This window comes from Bombus huntii, unplaced genomic scaffold (genome assembly GCF_024542735.1).
Source record: "Bombus huntii isolate Logan2020A unplaced genomic scaffold, iyBomHunt1.1 ctg00000052.1, whole genome shotgun sequence".
Classification (NCBI taxonomy): domain Eukaryota; kingdom Metazoa; phylum Arthropoda; class Insecta; order Hymenoptera; family Apidae; genus Bombus; species Bombus huntii.
This window is the reverse complement of record NW_026099316.1, coordinates 442178-465394: the sequence shown is the minus strand read 5'-3', so window position 1 is coordinate 465394 and position 23217 is coordinate 442178. Positions and strand designations below refer to the sequence as shown.

General features: G+C 41.4%; 2 protein-coding genes across 2 annotated transcripts; one reads left to right on the top strand and one right to left on the bottom strand.

Annotated features, from left to right (window-relative positions):
• Nucleotides 1–19042: 19042 nt before the first annotated feature.
• Nucleotides 19043–20118, bottom strand: LOC126875716 (uncharacterized). Its single transcript, XM_050638606.1, has 2 exons — nt 20067–20118; nt 19043–19517 (listed from the first exon to the last, which is right to left on the bottom strand). The coding sequence occupies exons 1-2, from the start codon at nt 20070–20072 to the stop codon at nt 19146–19148; spliced, it is 378 nt and encodes a 125-aa protein (XP_050494563.1). The 5' UTR covers nt 20073–20118; the 3' UTR covers nt 19043–19145.
• A 1929-nt stretch (nt 20119–22047) lies between these two features.
• On the top strand, nt 22048–22740 carry LOC126875703 (uncharacterized). Its single transcript, XM_050638593.1, has 2 exons — nt 22048–22105; nt 22349–22740. The coding sequence occupies exons 1-2, from the start codon at nt 22062–22064 to the stop codon at nt 22695–22697; spliced, it is 393 nt and encodes a 130-aa protein (XP_050494550.1). The 5' UTR covers nt 22048–22061; the 3' UTR covers nt 22698–22740.
• The last annotated feature ends 477 nt before the right edge of the window (nt 22741–23217 follow it).

Here is a 23217-nt window from a genome sequence, read left to right as displayed (position 1 = left end):
GTTTGATTTTGATAATGAACGCCCTTACCTTGATCAAATGGACGTTGATCTGGGATTCTGTTGCTAATCGTTACGATGCGGCGTGGGCTCGTGTAGATGCTGCGCGACGGAGGTGCTTCTCTCCGATGGCGGTTCCCTTGCTCAGTTGACTAAGTGGTTGGAACTTGGATCTCACGCGACACTGTATAGTCACTGGTCAGTGCACTTTTTGGTGGCACGAGATCCGGCTCGAAGGACCATGTAAATTCGACCAATCGCGGGGAGACGTACTCGCGAGGAGAGTCGTCAACGGGGGTCGTAAATCCCCGTTACGATTATAACAATCGACACCACGAATTGATCGATCCCCTGATTTCCTTTGAGATAATGAGGGGTGATTGAGTTGGTATAACACTGGGATTCACAGTATTATAAAGTATATATTTCCAAGCACTTAGTTACAAAAGATTTGCGTGAAGAATGCGACTCTCGCGCTATGTGCAGACTGCCGCGTTAGGCGTTAGTTGGTAGACCGTCGCGTTAGGCGTTAGTTGGGAGACCGTCGCGTTAGGCGTTAGTTGGGAGACTGTCGCGTTAGGCGTTAGCTGGTAGACCGTTTGTCGCTCTTTTGTTTAATACGGAAGAAAGTTCGGTGTGGGTGTGCCCCTGTGCATAAAGAACGCGGATTCGTTGGTCCCACTTTCGTTAGGAAAAGTGAGGGTAACGAACCGCGGTGTCGATTGGTCATGCTGCACTACTGCTCGAAGGGATGAGTAGGGAGTCTTCTACCATCGTGGTGCGTAAATGACTGTGTGTATGAGAAAACCTAGCCTGTTTTATTACAGGACTATTCGGGTTTTCCTAATGGGTGCATACCCGCTTTCTCCGTGTTTTAAAGGCGACTAATAAACCCAAGGACACCTCTAAAACCGACTGTGTTTCGAGCATATTTTGGCTTGCAATTCTTCAAGACAATCGGATTGAAGACATATGGCGAAACAATGCAGGGAAATGAAAGTTATGGTGGGTCCTTAGGTTTATTGAGGGTCGAAGTGCCGTTACGCAGGTCGGTTGTTGTCCGGTCGCGCGGGCTGGCGAGCAGATGCTTTAGGCGTCGTAACATTCCTAAATTCCAATTAATAAGTAAAAACCGGAACGACCAAAATTCCCTGGACCGCGTAATCCGCATGAAAATACAAATTCAGCGTCGAATTCGAAGAGATAGATGAAAGAGGGATTCGATGGTAGAGCAAATCGGACGAACGGTTTGTAACACGAGACATTAATAAAGTTGGTGGAGCCGCGGAAAGCGGATGGAAATGGAAATTTTCCGATTTTAATATCGGCGAATGCATCGGGACGCGAGAAGAAAGATCAAAAGGTTGACTGTTGATTAATTTGAGCGGCACGCGAGCCACGAGCCCCGAGCCCCGAGCGTCGCGATGCTCGCGTGCGCCGAAGCTACTGCGATCGAGCGAGCGTCGTAACCTCGGTAAATAACCCGTCGTATAATATTACGTACACTGATCAACGATTCGGAAAGGGAGTTTCGCTAACCGGGGCATCGCCCCACCGTCGTGCGAAAATAAACTAATTAGCCTTTGGGGACGTCGAGGCATGCCCCTCGACGCCCCAGCGGATTTCAAGTCGTCGATTTTACAGCTAGCTGCTGTTACGTTCGAACCGTTTGTAAACCAGTGACGCGCAATTTGGGATAGCGATTGCGATCGAAATCCGACCCCTCTCGAGAATCCTACGGAAAGAGAATTTCTTTCGCAGTGGTTGGTCTGGCCGATCCAAGTTTCGGCGCGCGTTGTCGCGATGCCTAATCGCTGCGTTGTCGATCGTCGTTGCCATTGGAACGCGCGGCGAGCGAACAGCCGTGAGTTTGCTCTGTACACTCGAGGCCTGAACTTAAAGGCTTAACGACCTGTTTGCCGTTGCAGCTCGGCAGAAACGAATCTTCGGCGTTCGCCCGAGCTAAACCAGCGAATATTCGAGCGGCCTGCCTCGGAACGGTCGCTGAATTTCTGCTGAAAAATTAATCAACGCGGAACGTAGATCGCCAGTGATAAACACGTGAAAAACCATGCGCTGATGATGGCGGGGGGGGGGGGGGGGGGGGGAAGAACGGCAACGGCAACGTTGTTGCCAAACGAATGTAATGAACGGGCAAATACGCGTTTGTTTGCAAGTACCCTACGGCGAGCAAATAACGTTACGCGAAATACGCGGCCCGGTTTCATCCTGTGTCGTCCTTTTATACACACGCGTGAAAAATTTCGCGGAAATTCGCACTGGCGACGCAGAATCGGTGCGCGGAAGAAATCTGGCCGACTCCTGTTAATAAATTTATTTCTTACAAAATTTACCCGTGGACCGCGCTATCCAGCCGCCCGTGTTTCCATCTCTTCGCCAGCAATTTGGCAACATAGTTTACGAAAAGTTACGGGCGCCGACTGGAGAGAACGGCGAGACCGGTTTTTCTAAAATAAAACGATCCTGCGAAATAGACGCGGCGAGTGCCACGGTCAGTCTTGGAAACTCGAGTCTCCGCGAAAACTCCTTCCGCTTCTGGCTATACGTACAACTATATCAACGCGCGCCTTGCAACGCGTCTCGTGCCGTTTTTCTTCTATTCTGCTTGCACGTTTCTCAAAGAGAATACCTAATACCAAGGTGGCCTTCGCTTTACGCGTCTGTGCGATTCCCGCGATGGAAAAAACGTCGCGCTGTTCAGCAAACCAGCGTGCAAGCAACGACAATACGTATACGACGTTGCATAAATCAACGAATGTTCGCGTATAGAAACTTGTAAAAAAAATCCACTGTCGAAAAATAGAAAAATTCGTACTCGTGCAAAGATCAGCGGGAAACGAAACGATTTTCGACTTGTAACCAAGCGTTATAGTCATAGGAATGTAACGAAACGGCGCGCAAACAACCGACGCGAAACCATCGTGACGCAAAAGCATTTCGCGACAGGGAGCGCGGGTCCGACCGTAGCGAAAAACCAGCAGCCAGCCCGCTGTCGTTTCACCCAATGGGGGATTGTATCGATATGTCGAGGCAGCGTCGCTGAAACCTGCTGGTGGCAGAGAGCCAACGATAAGGGCCGCCATCTATCGACCGTAAGAGCCTCCTTTTGTATTAACGACGCTGTTCCGACTGTAATTGAGAGCCTCTGTACTCCGGCCCAACGTCGCCAGGTTATTAAATCCCGGGATATAAATGAGTTAATATTATCCACGCGCCGCTAGCTCGCACTCTTTTCTTCGCCAGAGAAATGGATTTTCCGCTAAACTTAAATTGCTTAGCGATCGCCGGATGTGAAAGTTTTATCGAGTTCGTCGATAAAGAGCTTTCGCGTACAACCGACCCGATCAACGTACCATCGACACGCGACAACTGCCAACGATTTACGACGGTTACGATGGTATTACCTTTTCTTCACGATACTTTTCTTTTTCTTTCTCTTCTTCCGCCGTATTTGAGTTGATCACTATGGTTGGTCGCTTTACGTCATCGTGTACGAGGGACACGCCGAATAAAGTTTGTGGAAAATCATTACTCCACGGATCCTTTTCATCGAGTGTTCCAAGATAGCCGTTAGTGGAATTTTCGACCTCGTTTAAGACCCATCAACGAGCTGAAATCTGCTCGCCAACTTTACTCGGAATTCAATGCTTTTCAATTACAAAGATTTTCCGGTTAACCGTTCCTTAATTAAACATGTAACTATACCGAAACGTTTAAATTACCTTTTGAACCTGGTATACAGGTCAAAGCTACTCCAGTTTACTCTGCTTTTTTCAGAACGTCCCTTTCAATTTCGCTGCGCGGAACGTCGGGAAAGGAACTCGAATACGAACGACTATTTCTTTTCTTGCCCCTCGATATCCGCACTACGCACGCGTTCGTTACGCGTTCGCGACCGTTGCCACGTATGTCTTCTTCCAAATATTCGACGGAAGGATGTAGGAAGCATGTCGGCCTTACACTTTTATGATATGGCGCTTTGTATCGCGAAGCCATCGAAAACAGTTCCGTCGTCGAGTCCCGCCACGAATATATGGGCGGTGTAAAGCAGACCAGTAAACAGCTACATACCGTTTTATACGAAAGTCCCAAAAATGGTGGCGAAAATTACTTTTTTGCGGATTGGAAATATCAACAATAAATTCTTACTTATTATATAACGCAAACCAGAAGAAAAAGAATAAAAACAAAATAACGCATTTGCAATTCGTACGTCGCTTGATGGGTCAATTAATTGGGCATTTTCGTGACGCCGACCTCAAGAATACTTCATCAACTTCTGGAACAGCAGAAAGACTAAACGGCCTTTTACATGTCATTCGGCGAGATGACACAGAAGGAAGTAAAGATCGTGTGGTATGTTGTAATCGGAAAATCAAAGGTAGAAGAAGAGAATCGATGTACTATTATGCCACTCGTTTGGTTAAACCGGCCCTGCATACACGCAATTGCTTCGAAAAATACCACACCGTGCAAGTATATGAAAGGAGTCATAAACGTAGCAAAAGTAAGTATCTTTTCCTGGATTTTGACAAAAGAATTCTGTTATATTCAAACAAAGTCCTAGTTTTTATTACGCAAATGTTTTTTCGCATAGAATTAACACCAATGAATAAACGGATAACAGAAGAATTAAACGAAGTGGAACTAGTACAGTGCATAAAAGTACTATTGAAATCAAGCGAAAACATGAAAAGATCGAATTCCGTACCCGGATTACCTATAGAAATCATGTCTATAGAAATCATCTAAAGCACAAAAGATAAAAGCAAGAAAAAGGATAGTAACACGGGGAACCAATCATCCTACAAAGAATTAGTACATTAAAATAAAAGATCAAACGCAACGGTGAAAAATTACTAGCGTTGCTGGAGAAGAAAAAGAAGAGCAGAATAAAAGAGGAACAAAGAGAGTGAATACGAAATTAGAAAAGCTTTCCACAACTTCATAAGAAACTACTGGAAATGTAGAATGGAAAACATATCCAAATAAAAACCCAAAGAACTTTCACCATCGATTAACTGCGTCTTCCGCCCAAAAAACCACAACATAAGTGATATACTCTGACACAACCAGAACGGATACAAATAGGAATTCATGAAAGCCGACATGTACCGTCACACAATTCGACGAAGACAATAATATAATCATTATCGATAACCATGAGATACTAAACATACTAACATAGAGAAATAACATTTATTGTCTGGATGGTTATAAAGTATAAGGAGAAAGCTTAGGATATTGGCAAAGACGACTGAATTCCAACTGAAACATTCAGCATATACCGAATGGGAAAAACGGTCAGAGTCTACTTGGGGGTACGTGACTGCTGGGCCGCATGGGCACGCTCCGCGTTACATAGACGAAACCTTGAGTATCTCCAAATAAAGGGCCTAAAAAGGCTAATTTGGGAAGTCATAAATTAATCGTCTATACTAAGAGCACGCATTGAAACAGTCCACACACAAAATAGCCACATAAGAATATATCAGCATAACTAAGTTGACTGTTACGTCGCGTAACACTCTACCTAGCCGAGGCCACACACCGAAGGCAATATGGCAACCAGATGTCTTCGGATACTCGCAGCGTATCCTCCATAGTTTCAAGGACCTTCCATAAATTTCACAGATTTCCTAGAAAAGGTCCTTCAAACGAAACAAACATCTGGTTCGGAGGAATTTCTAGAGACTATTGTCTACCACGGCGAAAAAGGGAAAGGTAGTATTTGTCACGTACGCTGCAACTTTCCTCCCACTAACCACTTTCTCTCGAGGGCGGTTAAGACCCTGCGTCTAACCAATTAAAAACGAAGCCTATTCCCTCACTCTCCTAACACAAATCGTCACGAACAAATCCGATGGTCCCGTGCGCTAGACACACCCGATCCTTAGCTTTCCTCCGAGACAGCATCGTCTACCAAGAGTACTGATTTTACATCCTTCGAACGGTCAACATCCTTCCACCCGGTATACACACCCGTAGATCAGTCACTCATCTCGTACATACGCATCAGCGTAACTATCCTCGTTATAAGTTGTGGAATAAACGGTGAAATATAACTTACTACTGTGTCATATTCATTCAACCACCTCTGTTATCCTAACCGAAACAGGGGAACGACTACTTCGCGGCGTCGATTCACCGAATCGTAGCGAGAATTTACGCCTCTCGCTGACGCGTTTTCCTCGCGACCGCGTCTCTCCGCGAACGGTCGTAACATTGACAATCCAGATTTAATTCTATCTGACATTTCCACAAATTAAAATAAGTTAGATCTAACCTTCAAAAATGAACAATAAAAAAAATTATCGAATTTGGTAACATTGATTTAAAAGAACCTACCTAACTATATTTACGCACCTTTCACACATCTACTCCTGCAGCATAATATTTAACAATTGCCTAAATGCCAATTATTTCTCCATTCTGGAAAACAAGAAAGGCAGTAGCATTAAAAAAAGAAGGAAAAGCAACAGTGATTCTGTCAGCTATACCGATGAATTAGACTCTTACTCAACATTTATAAAGTATCCGAATCTATGATAAATAACACTATATACATTGAAAATAACCTAATTCCGGGCACCCAATTTGGCTTCAAATTTAAACATTCAACGATACATGCAATTACAAAATTCATCATATATCTCTTGGGCAAGAGACGAGAGTGATTGCGTCGAAGCGGTGTTCATAGATTTAGAGAGGGCATTCAACACATTCTGGCTGAATTTCTTTCCTTAAGCTCGAAAAAGAGAGCTTCCACACCACGTAATAAAAATAATTTGGAAATCACAAATTAATATAAGCGAATTCAAAACAATTCTATTCGGGCCGTACATTTCCAAAATATCAGATGCAAAAAGCAATTCCGCCTACACGATATCTACGATACAATAGCAACATATCCATTCCTCACAAAAAAGTCGTTTGCTATTTAGATATACATTCGGATTTCAAATCGAACAAACACACGAATCTACTGCAAACAACTAAATAATAAAGTAAAAATATTCTGCTGCAAACTTCTAATAAAGCTGATCCTGATGTACGGTTGCCCGATTTGATTTAAACAGAAAAGCCAAATTGGTTCAAATGTAAGTGTCTGAGATCATACTCAATACATATTTAACCATTATATACCATTTATAGGTTTTAGATATTTTTTGTACAGTAATATCGAATAACAAAACTAGTTACTTCAGCAAACGCTCATACCACATTGAGTACACTCGTTCTCGCATTCTTCTCCTGAAGAAAGGAAAAACAATATTGTAGAAAAGTACCACTTTTGTAGCGACTTAAATTCAATCATTAACTGAAATGTTAAAAATGTAAATCCGACACAAAATATTGTATGGCTACGTCATACCGTCGCGTAACGGTACTTTTGCCAAAACCACATTCCAACTGAAATTCTTTCTTTATTAAGAATATATACGTGTAATATGTATTTTCTCGGGCAATAAATGTTATATATATGTCGGGTTCACATTATGACTAGGGTTAGGGGCGTGAAACGAATCTTCATTTGGATTAGACATTTTTGTTATGCAATATTTACTACTGCAAATAGGATTATTACAGCATTTGACAAGTAACCGTGGTAATTAGATACTCGAGAAGCCAATGACAATGATCCTAGGTTCAATAACGAATCCGCGGTCAGCGGGATAACAAAATGCCCTTTTTTTTCAAAGTCCAAGTTCTACTCAACTTGCTTGTCTACGGTACAAGTATTACTAAACTAACTATTTGTTAAAAAGTAGAATATTCACCGAGCGTAAAGACGCTATGTAACTCGCTGATGTGACCTCACGAGAGAATAACTTTCCGTCGTGATGATGCTGCAGAGGAAATCTATGATGGGGTGTGTCGCAGAACATGAGATCATCGGATTCGCGGAGAGATGCCTTCGTCCGGAAAGTGAGGGAAAGTGACGTTGAGAGAAAGTTGCTAGCAGGAAACGTCGTTCGTGAGAAACATAGATTTCCCCTATCTTTTCGTAGTTGGGACAAAGACTGTTTGTCTGTTTGAAGGACCTTAGTTAACTAAATCTTGAGATTTATAACGGGTCCTCAGGCTAGCTGAACATGTACTGTGGAGATGAAGAGGGTCTGCATGTCGTGATCCACGAACAGCAACTGTTGGAATGTTTACTGTCGAGTGCCACTACAACTATTTTTTTTTTTTTTGTTGAGGTTATTTGATGTATAAACAGAGAAAGTCGTGGATAAATTGTAAGGTAGATAATATATTTTCATACAGAAGTGTAATTATAAGTAAGAATACAATTTGAACTGGTCCAAATCCGCACGCTAGCAGTGTTACCCTATAACTGAAAACCCCGAAGCCAACGTCGCCTGTCTACTGTTTAAGGTCTGCCTTCGTCGCTGTCTTTTGTCTATACGCTCTCGATGGTTTCAGTACTTGAGAAAACTAAAAAGACCAGATGTAGAGTTTTCTTAGAAGTAATGACCACTTCAACACTTTTTGACGAGAGCTACACTATTACTCCATACCTTTGTTAGACAAAACGTTGATTCCTTGACCGCGGCTACGTTCGGCGACTGATTGTCGCCTCGAGCCGAAGCTCATTGTCACATATCTCGAGCAAATACAATCGGATTGAATGACGATAATTGCTTAATTACGGCTATGGTAGAATCTAGGTTACAGTGTTAAGGGATTTTCCCAAAGTTCCAAAGGGAAGGTTCCGGTGTCCTTTCATCTCCGACATATAGAAATATAAATAACACTCGTTCTCGTCCATTTACGGAAGTCAAGCAGCGCTATGGATAGTACTTAGATAGTTTACACCAAATAATAGCCATAATTTAGAACATGTTACGTAACAAACAATTTTACGTAACAGGCAGAACAGTTTAAACAAAGTATCTAAAATCAAAGACCACCCATAACAAGAAGCCGTGAACTCCCCTATTTTATTTAATTTATCGCGATGTAAATTGTAGCGCAAATAGCGATAAAAATAATGAAGCAATAACATTCGCAGATGACCTACTAATATGCGCGAGAGACAATAAAGCTTTAAAATCCAAAAGCCATCTACAACAAATATTGGACATAATGTATGGCTATTTATGGACAGTAGAAATTAATATAAACAAGTAAAAGAATTTTATTCTAGCTGTACATCTCCGAAATATCAGGGACAAACTACGATGTACGCAGCTATGTCAAGAAATTTCGTTTATACGACAGCAACAATAACAACCAACCATTGTTTCCTGCAATGGAAACACGAATTGAAGCCTAAATTGAAAAACACGATTTCAAACTACTTGCCCAGGCTGTTGTTTTAGAATCATCTCGTTATCAGTCCAACAATTGCAGAACAATCACTGAGTAGACGTAAATGAAATTGATAAATAACGAATTCTTTGCAATAATAATACTTAATGAACAAAATGGAGACATTTTGCAAATGGGTCCAGTCAATGGACTACTCTTAAAAGATGCAAAAGGTTTCATCTCGATAGCTCGATCCAATCCAGAATAACTGATGAATTTGTATACATAAAAATTGGATTTTTGTAAAAAAAAAAAAAATAGTTTACAAAAAAGAAATGGAAAAATATTTTATATCTGAACCAACGGAAAATTATGTCTTACAAGGAGCAAAAAGTGTCATTCCGATTGATCAAGCCGTTTCCGAAAAATCGGTAAACATAACAAAAAGATAAATATACATGTCGAATTGAGACATTTTCCACCTTTTCCAATGTCGATGTCATGAAATGTAAACCTTTTTTCGCATTTCTAGCAACAACTTCTAAGTCAGTACTGTGTACTAAAATAGCACCTAATATATTTGATAATATAATTGATTAGTTTCAATTCCATTCTTTTTAAACAAAAAATGCTATTGGTTATTTCCAATTACTGAGTAAATCGCTTGTCATGAAAAACTACGCACTACTTGTTTTCCTGCAAAATTCGAAATCCTCAAAACCTTCAATAATTTGTTCATTTCAGTGGAAACTAAAATATCTCTTTATTGACATTTTTTCGTATAGAAGAACACAGTTCCCGTCAAAATCATTTTTTCGCTACTTTAATTCTTAATGAATCAAACAAATTTCGACATGTACCTAACCAAGTATTAATTACACCGAATCAATGAATGATTATGCCAGGACTTGAAATATTAAACTTGCGAGTATCACGAATTTCTACTCAGAGAAGGTGAAACGTAATATGGCGTTAGAAAAACACTATTCGTCTGCCAGGAAGAGATAACTGCATCGGTATAAACATTAAACTGAAACCACAGATTCTACACGCGTTTGCCTTTTTCAGGCATACATCACTAATGTTACCTGAAGATAAATTCTCGCCTACGCTTTCTAATGCTTTACGCTTCACTCACTCTCTCGTTGTCATTACTTGAATACAAACACAGAATAGTATTCTTCCCTAATCTTTCAGAAGAACAAAAATGATTTTTAATAGCGATACGTTACAATTTATAATCGTACGTCTATTACAACCTGTTGTTTTTATTTTAAAACAAACAGAAATACATACCTTATCCAAACATCAACGATATTTTATCAACAAGTGACGGTTATTATATCAACTGAAATTTTGTGGTATATTTACTTAACACGCAAAATAACAAGTCATCTGGTGGCACCAATTGATATCTACTTTTATTTTATGCATTTCATAGTAAAAGATCATTCGCATTTATATATTAACCCAAATATAATATAATCTTAAACCTAAATTTACTAATTGTGGATATTTATTGACAGATGGTAATTTAAAAATTCATATCCATACTCCTTCCTATTTTGCACATTTTTTTGTTTTGAGAGGAGAGGAGAATGCAGTTACGCATAACTAGGTACGTTAGCGCGCGCCTGGATTATGCGGGACTTGGCAAGATGATAGCACCTCTACCCACCAAAAAACCCCTCCTCTGTCTCTCTCCTCTGTCGGTACAAGAACCAACCCTGGAACCACCTCTCGGCATTACTTCAGGGTTGGTCTTCTTACTGAGTGTACCTCTCATCTTATTATGATCTTCTTCTAGTTAATCCTCTCCTTCTTCTCTCCATGTTCCTCTCCTTATCTTGTCTATCTGATTGAGCTATCATTTTCTTTCGGCAAAGCCCTTGGAATCTAGCCCAGTTCTCCTCGCTATTGACGACCACGTCGATTACGTTATTGGTTGCCAGTATTTCGCCTACGTAATTATCCAACAATGTACTTCCATTGTCCCATCTGGGGCAATTGAACAACGCATGCTCTGCATCTTCACCTTCGACATCACAATCCCAGCATCTTGGGTGTGTCTCTTTCCTAATCGTTCTCTATTAAAAATGCAGGCGTCGTCAATCAGCTTTCTGGTCCAATTATCTTCTCTGCAATAGAGCTACTCTTCCCTTCATCTTTTATTCGATCACTATCGACATCTTCGGAATGTTATTGTTTTTCCGTATTGCTAGGGCTTTGACACATATCGGTGTGGCATAAAGCACCACCGACTCCCGCACTCCGTAATAGTTTCCTAACTGAGTCGGTGGGCCCATTGACGTTCGGCAACGATGTCCTTGTCACAGACGAAATTCGAGCAACTGTATATAACAAACCGAAATTCCGAACGCTTTATCGCGTGTGACCGTCCGGTCAGCACCCGTTCTCAGCCGCCTGAGTGGCATTCGATCACTTCAGCCGTTCTCCGAATTTTACACTAAGTATAAACAAAACCTTCTCCCACTCCAACGATTGGAAGAATATAAATGCTCCCTTCAAAATCATTCAGTCAGTCTAATAAAAAAATTCTTAACTAATCCAAGTATCGAAAGTGTATCATCGCGAACCGAAAAAATTGTATAAATTGAGTAAAAAATAAAAAGAACAATCTCCTTTTCGGAAATTAACAAGTTCCTTATTTTTACCTTAATTTTACACGACATTTTTGGCGATCCGTGCCAGGATCTATTCACTTCAGTGCAAACGAAATTACGATTTCGGCGTACGCGCATCATTGAAGATCGAAGGATCAACGGACCCAGTGCGAATCTTTGCTACTACGAAGGCCTGCAGCAACTTTCAACGTTCCACTACGATGAAACTAGACGAGAGGACTACGGTCAGCGCAGAGCAACCCTACGAATAAGATTCGGAATCTAGAACCAACCAGAGAGGAAACATCCCTGAGACTCCTCAACGGTCATAGCTACTACGGTAAGCTGAAAATCTGGATTCATTTTCACGATACCGTGTGAGAAAACCCAGTTTCTCAAGCGCTTCGAGTCCAAATAGCAACAGTAGTTCAGACTCAATAAGCTCAATTAGAATCATGCCCACATCACGAAAAGACAAAGTCGAAACTATTGAAACCGTTTCTACAAACGGAGGTACGGACAATTCGATTCGTGCCATACTCGACGTGATACAAAAACAAATTGAAATTCTTGCGCAACGTGTAGAAGAGACACAACGGACGGCCGACAGTGAAAATAAGAAGCGTGCAGCGGAAATAGAACTATTAGGCAAAAATATCTCTAAAATAAAAATAGGACGCGACGCTACTACAGAACTAGGCTCCCTTATTACTATGGACGAATCTGTTGCCGCGAGAGATAGAACTTCCCCACCATGCGTTCCAATTCGAACAGAAGAAGGCAACCATCCCTCTTACGAAGACCGTCCACCGCAATTCGCCTCTCCGAGCTTACGGACCAAAGACGCGATAGTATGTATTCCGCAATTAAACGGTGAAGACAATATCGGAGTCGAAGAATTCATACGCGAAGTACGCGAATTACGAGCCATGTGTAGCGAACCCACGCTATTATTAAAAACGATCAAAATCGGGAAAATCGCGGGTAAAGCCGCAATGGCCATCTGCAATATACCGATATACGAATACGGACACCTGTACGATGCCCTAAGACGAAACGTAGCCACCCAAGACTCTGTTAGAGAACATCAAGACCAGCTACGCGAAACGAGACAGCGTCACGACGAAAGTGTGCAAAGTTATATCATCAGGTTCCGCAGAGCACTCAATAAGTTACAATACAGTATAACGAACGAATACCGTGACGAAATTACTAGACGAGCTATGAACGACAGGATTTTAAAAGACTCCGTGATCGATTTTATCCGAGGCCTGAAAGGCGAAATAGGACAATTACTACTCGCCAATCCACCATACAATATCCTTGAAGCCGAAAAGAAAGCCACCGACATCGAGCGATTCTTCGGGGAAGATCGAAATCGACGACCAAAACCAATAGAACGATTACGACTCCCTGAGCAGCAACGACTAACAACCAATAATCCTAATCCGATCACTAAAAAACCAACTCCAACACCCAATCCAATGCCAAGAAGCTTCCGACAAACCGAACAAATACCACTTGCCCAAAGGACACAATTAAAATGCTTCAAATGCAACCAGATCGGACATGTCTCCAGTCAATGTAAAAATTTTCGAACACCCAGCCAATTTCCGAGACCACCAGCAGTCCACAATCTCGAGACACACAAGGAAGAAATAGAGAAACCAACAGACCAGACCTACGAATTAACGCCACAACGGGAAGACTACCCACAGTACTTTTACGATCCGACGGACAGCGACATAAATTCCTCATTGACAGCGGAGCAGGAATTAATATACTCAAGCGAAGATGCGTATTACGACCAAGAATAACAAAAGAACGGAAATTCTCGATGGGACACTCTAAATTTGAAACCAACGAACACGCTTTGATAAAACTATTTGGCAAAACTCTAGAATTTTTTGTGGTAGAAGACAACTTTCCAATTATAGAAGACGGCATATTCGGTTTGCCAGCCCTATCTAAATTCAAATTTGAACTCTCGAATCATTATTGCAACAGGAAAACGACGTACCTCCAAAACAAGCAGTGTCAAAAACAGTCTACCTGGAAGGAAAACCGACAACGATATGCTTTATCAATTGTGGTGAGTGCCCAGCCAAAATGACTAATTTTATCGAAAATTCAAATACGTACGATCAAGTCTCCACGTTTAAAGATATAGTTAGACTTTCGCATATAGAGAAAACCCTCCGTGAACCAATCGAAAAGATATTGCTGTTCTACCTCGACGTATTCAATCTAGAGACCGACTTATTACCATGCACTAACCTTGCTAAACACACAATAACGTTAAAAGAAAATAAAATCATTAACACAAAATCTTACCGACCGCCTGAATGCCATAAAGAAGAAATCAAACGACAAATGGACGAAATGCTACAAAAGAACATTATAGAACCATCTGATTCTCCTTACAATTTACTAGTCTGGGTAGTACCAAAAAAGGCATACGCCTCAGGGAAACAGAAATGGCGAATTGCAATAGACTTCAGAAAAATAAACGAACTAACTGACCAGGACGCATATCCATTACCTGACATAGACGACATACTATCCCAACTAGGCAACGCAAAATTCTTCTCAGCCCTCGATTTATCCTCCGGATTCCACCAAATCCCAATGGACATAGACTCTAAAAAGTACGCAGCATTCTCCACACCACAAGGACACTATCATTACAATAGGATGCCATTCGGTTTAAAGAATACACCTGCAACATTTCAACGCATGATGGATACCGCGCTAAGAGGACTCATAAATAAACATTGCTTCGTATATTTAAACGACATTATAATATTCGGACAGTCGATTGAAGAGCACAATAGCAACCTCGCGATAGTATTGCAACGCCTACGCGAACTCGGACTCAAAATACAGCCGGACAAATGCGAATTTCTCAAACCAGAATTAGAATATCTTGGACATATAGTAACCGCCGAAGGTGTAAAGCCAAATCCCAAAAAATTAGAAGCCGTTAGCAATTTCAAACAGCCACGTAATCCCACAGACATCAAATCGTTCTTAGGACTAGCAGGTTATTACCGTAAGTTCATAAGAAACTTTTCTAAGATCGCGAAACCATTGACCGAACTTACAAGAAAGGAGACATCATTTCATTGGACAGATAAAACCCAGGAAGCATTCCAGACATTAAAAGACAAACTCTGTTCATCACCCGTACTAAAATTCCCAGACTTTGCGAAACCATTCACATTAACGACTGACGCCAGTAACGAAGGTATAGGTGCAATCTTATCACAGGACGGACATACATGTTGTTATATCTCGCGAACTCTAAACCCACCGGAACGAAATTATTCCACTACAGAAAAAGAACTTTTAGTAATAGTATGGGCCGTGAAACGCCTCCGACAATATCTGTTAGGACAGAAATTCCTCATCCGAACCGATCACCAAGCACTAAAATGGTTACAGAATTGCAAAGACCCCTCATCACGCTTGACGAGATGGCGACTAAAACTAGAAGAATACGAATACGACATAGAATACACGAAAGGAAAAGATAATACTGCAGCCGACGCACTATCTAGAATACATGTTCTGACCAGACGACTCGAAAATTTGAACATAGAACTCGATAAAAAATATCACGATTGGGAAAAATCTACCGACGCGTTACCCAAAATTCTCAAAATGACTCCGAACCGTAAATCTTTCTATCAATTATCCAAAACAGAGCTAGGAAATTACGACAGAATCGAATGGTTAACTAAATTAAACGAAATTATTCATATAAACGAAAAGATAGGTATAGGCGACGACAGTTTCACAGAGACCGAAAAGAACGCGATCAAACAAATTTTATTATTCCTGAACGACACTGTAAAAGAATTAAATTTTGCATGGGAACCAATTCAAACATATAGCGACGAAGAAATAGACGAATTATTGAAAGAAAATCACGATTTAGTAGGACACCCCGATATACAAAAGACATACGACCGCATTCGTGAACGGCACAGAGTACCAGATTTGATGAAACGCATACAATAACATATAGAATCATGCGACACCTGCCAAACATCTAACACTACACGTATCAGACCGCGCGAAGAACCTTGTATCACCGACACACCCCTCGAACCAAACGATAAAATTGCTATGGACTTATTAGGCCCACTGAAAAAGACGAAAAAAGGCAATCAGTACATTCTATCCATACATGACGAATTGACAAAATACTTAATACTCGTACCACTAAAAACTCAGCAAACGGAAACAATTTGGAACGCACTCTTGAATCATTACATTTACATCTTTTCCGCTCCAAAAAAGATATTAACTGACCGCGGACAGAATTTTATATCTAGTTTAATGCAACAGTACGAAGACGCGTTCAAAATCAAACATATCAAAACGACATCCTTCCACCCACAAAATAACGGATCGTTAGAACGGACACACGCAGTAATAACAGACATGTTAAAATCGATGCAGCGAAATTCGGATGAAGAATGGGACGATCAACTTAACTTTGTATGCCTTGCATATAACACAATGATACACGACTCTACTGGTTACACGCCATTCGAACTCACATTCGGACACCAAGCCAATCTTCCCTCCACAATATCCAAGAATCCCCAACGCACATACGCAGACGAAGTCACGTTCCGCAAAAAGGAATGGGACTCTAGACTCCGACACGCTCGCGAAACATTGATCAAAAGTAAACAGCGATATCAGCGCGATCAAAAACGTAAAATTATAAAACCTCAATCAGTTTTCAAAGAAGGAGACTCCGTTTTAATACATAACGATCATAAAAGGCATAAACTTGATGTGGAATGGTTAGGACCGTACACGATTGATAAGGTATGTACTCCATACTATCTGATTCAAGACAAAAAGATACACGGTAATCGTTTAAAACCTTACTTTCCAGGTCGACGCTCCTCTTTGCCGGAATAGTATCCGCGCAAATAAATATTACACCATTAGAAGGAAACTCTGTATTCGTAGAAAACATAGGAAAAGGATATTTATACAGCGACACTGCCAATGTAATAGTAGGATTAGACACTAGCGACATATACGAACAGATAAGCGCAATAGAATCATATAAATTAACAATAGACTCACGTGCAATCAGCAAACAATACGTCGAAGAGTTAGGCGGATTACAAAATCGCATCAATAACCTAAAACAACTCGCAAAACACTTGAAAGCGTTAACACATACCCGGAGCACACGAGGTCTGCTTAACATCATAGGTTCCGTATCGAAAAGTCTGTTCGGGACTCTCGACGATGATGATCTTACGCTCATAAACAAAAATATGGACGAACTATTCGATGATAATAATAAAATCAAGACCATAATAGCTAATTAAACAGCACTTATTAGAAAAATTGTAAACTCAGAAAACCTAAACCACTTAGAGAGATCATATAGTGATATATTAAAATTACAACAGCAGGCAAATATCGATAGATCTATGCTTAAGATAATCATGAAAGTCGGCACCGCGATGCAAACTTTACACTTCCAATTAGATGAAATAGTTAACGTCATGATATTAGGCAAACAAGGAATAATTAGTCCACAAATACTTGACCCCAATGAATTCATAGAAAATTACGCCAAGGCAATAGGTAGCCAGATGTACAACACCGCGATTTCTGCCAAAACCGAACATTTTCAATTCATACTCGACATCGGTGATCTTAAAATCTTCACAATAGATGACAAAATATTTTTCAAAATCATAGTACCTTTAGTCTCTAACACAGAATGGAACATATTACAAGTATATCCTATGCCGAGTAAAAGAAATGGAGTATTTTTGGCTCCAGTAGTCGAACATCAGATGTATTTAACTTCAGGTCTTTCATTTATAAACGCTGATATCGAGTATTTCAACAAACTTTGTAAGAATCGAGCCGGAACCACTATATGCAAACAAACACTACCAATCCATGACAGAAATTCAAGAACCGATTGTCGCAGCGAAATAATAAATTTCAAACCACACATTGAACATTGTCAAATAACTGTACTTAAGATTGAAGACATTAGCTTTATACCGCTCAAAACTAGCAACTGTTACATTGCGATACCAGCAAATCCGATAGAAATAGACACAATTTGCCAAACGAAACATACCTTACAAAAACTTGACAAGCCTTCCATCATAAGAGCTAACACTTCTTGCGATTTATTGTACAAAGACGAACACATGCGTATAGGCGAAACAAAAAACGAAGTCATATACGAAATCAAAACAAAAACCCTAGCGCTCAAAACAAACGATAGTTTCACTCATCTATTAGATAAACTCCAGCGAGCACCGAAAATAATAGATAATTTACAAGGCTATAAAACAACGATCGATAAAATAGGCGACGAGATAGAAACTCTTAATTTCGAACACAGAATTAAAAATATACAGTATTGGGGACTAACCACGCTCCAGATATTAGGGTACATAGCATTAGGCATACTAGGTATATATGGATTAAACAAAATAGGGGTATTCAAATGCATCAGGAAATGTATACCGAACAAATAATGTATCAATTTATTTTGCTGCCGAAATGAAACTGTAATCAACAGCCACAATGCGACAGCCCCACCAGTACCACTCACCCTGGGCTCAACACCCAACATCTATATTCCAACCAACACATACCACTCAGATGAAGAGGAGGAATCAGCTGTAATTTTCAAGCCACGTCAAGTCCGATTCCACAAAAGTCTTCTGAAGAAAACTTGAGGGATCAAGTTCAATCTAAGAAGGGGGGAATGTCACAGACGAAATTCGAGCAACTGTATATAACAAACCGAAATTCCGAACGCTTTATCGCGTGTGACCGTCCGGTCAGCACCCGTTCTCAGCCGCCTGAGTGGCATTCGATCACTTCAGCCGTTCTCCGAATTTTACACTAAGTATAAACAAAACCTTCTCCCACTCCAACGATTGGAAGAATATAAATGCTCCCTTCAAAATCATTCAGTCAGTCTAATAAAAAAATTCTTAACTAATCCAAGTATCGAAAGTGTATCATCGCGAACCGAAAAAATTGTATAAATTGAGTAAAAAATAAAAAGAACTTAATCTCCTTTTCGGAAATTAACAAGTTCCTTATTTTTACCTTAATTTTACACGACATCCTAATCGCTCCTATTAGGGTATCAACCATGACACACACCTTTCCTAGATGTAATGAGAATTTTCTATTATTGTCCTATTGCACCCCAAGATACCTAACCTTCTATTTAGTCATCAACAGGTACTTGCCCATATTGACGTCCTTGACCTTGTGATACGATTTCCGGTAAGTAGAATCACCTCCGTCTTGTCTTGAGCTAATTTCAATCCAGTTTCGGTACACCACCGATTCTTCTGCTACTTCAATATCGGGCCTACCACCAATCGTGGGACTCCTCTGAATTTTCCTACTAGGCTTAAAGGGATCACCTTCCTCGTCTCCCCTAGTCTTCGGTGCAACCGATATGGTGACGTTGTCACTTATTCTGATGTCCGACACTATCCTTGGGTTTTCAATACTAACCGCCAACCTCTTGCTATTCGCCTTTGCGCCAGTCGCTGTTACTGTACAAGGGGGTGCCTGGGGTTCCACCTCCTAGCCAAAACCGTTCGAATGTATCCAATCATAACCGAAAGAACTCGCCAAGTCGTCAACAAAAAGCCAGTATAATAGAAATAAAAAATATATAACGAATAAATAAATAAATAAGTATCTAAGAGCAAAACATAGTTATATCCTCATAATTAAATATTATCTTAGAAATTTCTACACAGCTACAATAAACTAAATCTATCAAGCTAAATTTATATAACGCTAAAATAAACTAAATATATCAAGCTAACGCCTGCGCTTCAATAAGAGGCCTGATGATACATACGCAGATCACCGCATGTATAAATAGATAATATAGTAATAAATAAATAAACAACCAGCTAACTAAATAAATAAATAAATGAATAATAACTAAATAACTAAATAATAAATAAACCAACATAACTAATAATCAATATTAATAATAAATAAGTAAATAAATAAATAATATCAAAACAAATAATACATAAATAATCAACCAATAGTTAAATAAATAAATAAATAAATAAACGAGTAAAGTAAATAAATAATATAAATAAGAAACGCATATACCTGCATTCCCCAACCCACACGACGCCGCGTAACTCAAATAAAGCCTCCACGTACGCAGCACCCGTCATACTTATTTATTCTTATTTATTCACCAAGGAAGTTTGACTCGAGTGGCGAAATAAATAAAATAAATAAAATAAACGATATATAACTAGAACTCTGGTCGACCCGACTTTATTTCTTCGTAATAGGAACTTAAGTCGAGCCGGCCGTACATACCCTAGTGTGCTGCCCGTAAGGTGGCGACGCCACACATCGACGCGACAAACCACCTCGCCTGCGCATCGTTCGGCACCACGCGTACGTCCTGCCACTACCATTACAATAATGGCGTCAAATCTATCCACGTGCGCGTCTCGATATTAAAGAAAATCGCGTATTTCTTGTATCTCACGTTGTCGCGCAATGCGAGTGCTACATCACATCCAGTAATACTCAATAACAATTCTTACCCGCTAGTATAAACTCTACGGCGAATACAATCCTCTCCACGCCACGCAGGTGCTCGCCGAGCCCCTGTTTGCCAGCAGGAGCCCGAGACCCGCTGCCCAATCGGTAAGCGTCCGTCCCCGAGAGTTGGTCCTGGGATTTCCCCATTGCATCGAGTGGGCATTGAAGTCCCAGAGGACGAGTACCTTGCGGGGGAGGCATCTCCCGACGCACTCGCCGACCCGTTCCAGGAAGTCCCTGTACGCAGCCAGGTCGATGTTGGGGGAGTCGTATACCGCTACCACCATTACTCCACTCCCGTATGGTCTGGAAGAGCAGATCTTGCGCCCTTCTCGACCTACAGAGATTGCATTGGAGGAGGCGCTTGAACTACTCGGTCACCTCTATGGCCTCCTCCCGACCATCTGCCGCTGCTGCTTTGGCGGTTCTCCCTGGTGTCCTTTCCGCAGCTGCTGGCTCGCGGATTGATCTCCTCCTCTTGACTTTCGGGGGGGGGGGACATTCCGCACCGCCCATCCTGTGATTGGCGGGCGTCCCGAGCGACTCGCACAGGGAGCACTTGGGAGCAGAGGCGGGACAGCCTCTGGCGCGGTGTCCGCTTCCGCCGCACCTGTAACACAGGTGCCCTCGATCCTTGCTGGACACGCATGTTGCGCGTACGTGCCCCACCTCCAGCACCTGAAGCACTGCAGGGGCCGCTTCGGGATGGCTCGAATCCTCGCGGTTGACCAGCCCAGGGCTATTTTCCCTGCCTGGGATACTTTCCGGGCTCCTGCCACCGGGCACTTGATCCAGGCAGACCCTAGGCCACCTCTGCCGCCGTTCTCGCCGACCTGAACCTCCGCGCAGCCGCATCCTGCCGCCGAGGCCAGTGCTTTCCGCAGCTCCTCCTTCTTGACCGAGATGTCTATCCCGGTATCTCGAAGCTCCGCCATCCAGGTAGGCGTGGCGACTCTCACCGCAGTTGCGTCTAGCGCCTCGGCCAGACGCGTCGCCAGCAGCGTCGCCAGCAGCGTCGCCTTTTCCCTGTTCCTGTCTCCAGGGAATCTGATGATGATGGCGCCCGTCATCGCCTTCTTCATCCCCACCTGCTCCACGCCGAGCTCCGAGAGCGGGACCTCCGGCTGCCTCGAGGACGTCGGCGTACGACATCCATGCTCCCTCGTTCAGCGTCAGAGTCACCGCGGATGTTCGCGGTGCGCGAGGGAGCGTGACCGCCTTGGGTGCCTGCGACGGTCCTCTGCTTGTTGCGGCGGCGCTCGCTTTCGCCGCGCCTGTCGTCCTGGGCTGGGATTGCTGCTGGCGTATCCTCGTCGGCGGTGCCACGTTCGCCCCTTTCCTCGCTGTCTCTCCTCCAACGGCGACGGCTGTCTTCCTCTGATTTTTGTTCTTCCGTCTCTTCTTCCTCGCCTCTACCACTCTCCACTCCCCACCCTCCTGCTCCCTCGGGAGTGTAACGTCAATTCACATCAGAGACCAGGCCACACACCACGGATAGGATGGCACCCAGATGTCTGCATATCCTCCCTCAATAGTCTTAGAGTAATGTTGTCTCATCGAAATTTGTTACTTTTCATCCAAACTCTAAGGTAAATATATTAAATTAATATACACAATGTATCCGGTTGATCTCAGACCACACATATATTTCGAAATTTATTTTTTATTTATGCCAAATTTAAATATATATTATTCGTTTTATATGATTAACAAACCATTCCTTATTCAAGTCAACTATATAATATTTTCTCTATTGTTGTGCATCTTAACTCTTATCATTCTAGTTGAAATTATAAATATTCGATTCAATTGCATTTTGTTCATAATCGAAGTGCCCCAGGATCAATGGATATTCGACGTGGAGACCGAATACTAGTTTTCTTGCCATTATTTCACGGTTATGCGTTCGGAATGATGAATACGGCAATAAGTTGCGGTGCAGCTGTGTACATAATGGGAAATTTCGAGTTAGAAACGTTACTCAGTTCCGTAGAAAAATACAGAATTACGCATATACCATTGGTCCCTCCAGTTTTAGTTGGTCTTGCGAAGCATCCAATGGTGCCAAATTACGATTTCAGCAGCGTGAGAGAGATCGTTTCCGGTGCGGCACCGCTTCCGCCGGATGTAAGTTTTTCGTCCAAACTACCCAACGTAATACGTTATAACGTTATTCTATAAAACGTAATACGTTATAACGTTATACCATATAACGTAATACGTTATAACGTCATACCATAAAACATAATACGTTATTACGTTATTCTATCTAACGTAATACGTCATAAAGTTATGCTATATAACGTAATACGTTATTACGTTATACTATATAACGTAATACGTTATAGCTTTATACTATAAAACGTAATACGTTATAAAGTTATACTATATAACGTAATACGTTATAATGCTACACTACCTAACGTAATTCGTTATAACGTTATACTATATAACGGAATACGTTATAACGTTATACTATATAACGTAATACGTCATTACGTTATTCTATATACCGTAATACGTTATAACGTTATACTACCTAACGTAACACGTTATAACGTTATACTATATAACGGAATACGTTATCACGTTATACTATATAACGTAATACGTTATAACGTTATACCATATATCGTAATACGTTATAACGTTATTCTGTGGAACGTCATACGTTATAACGTTACACTATATAATGTAATCC

Coding starts and splice junctions, on each gene's coding strand:
- LOC126875703 (XM_050638593.1), top strand. CDS start 22,062: ATGTTGTCTCATCGAAATTTGTTACTTTTCATCCAAACTCTAAG. Junction 22,106..22,348: donor CTTTTCATCCAAACTCTAAG/GTAAATATATTA, acceptor TCATAATCGAAG/TGCCCCAGGATCAATGGATA.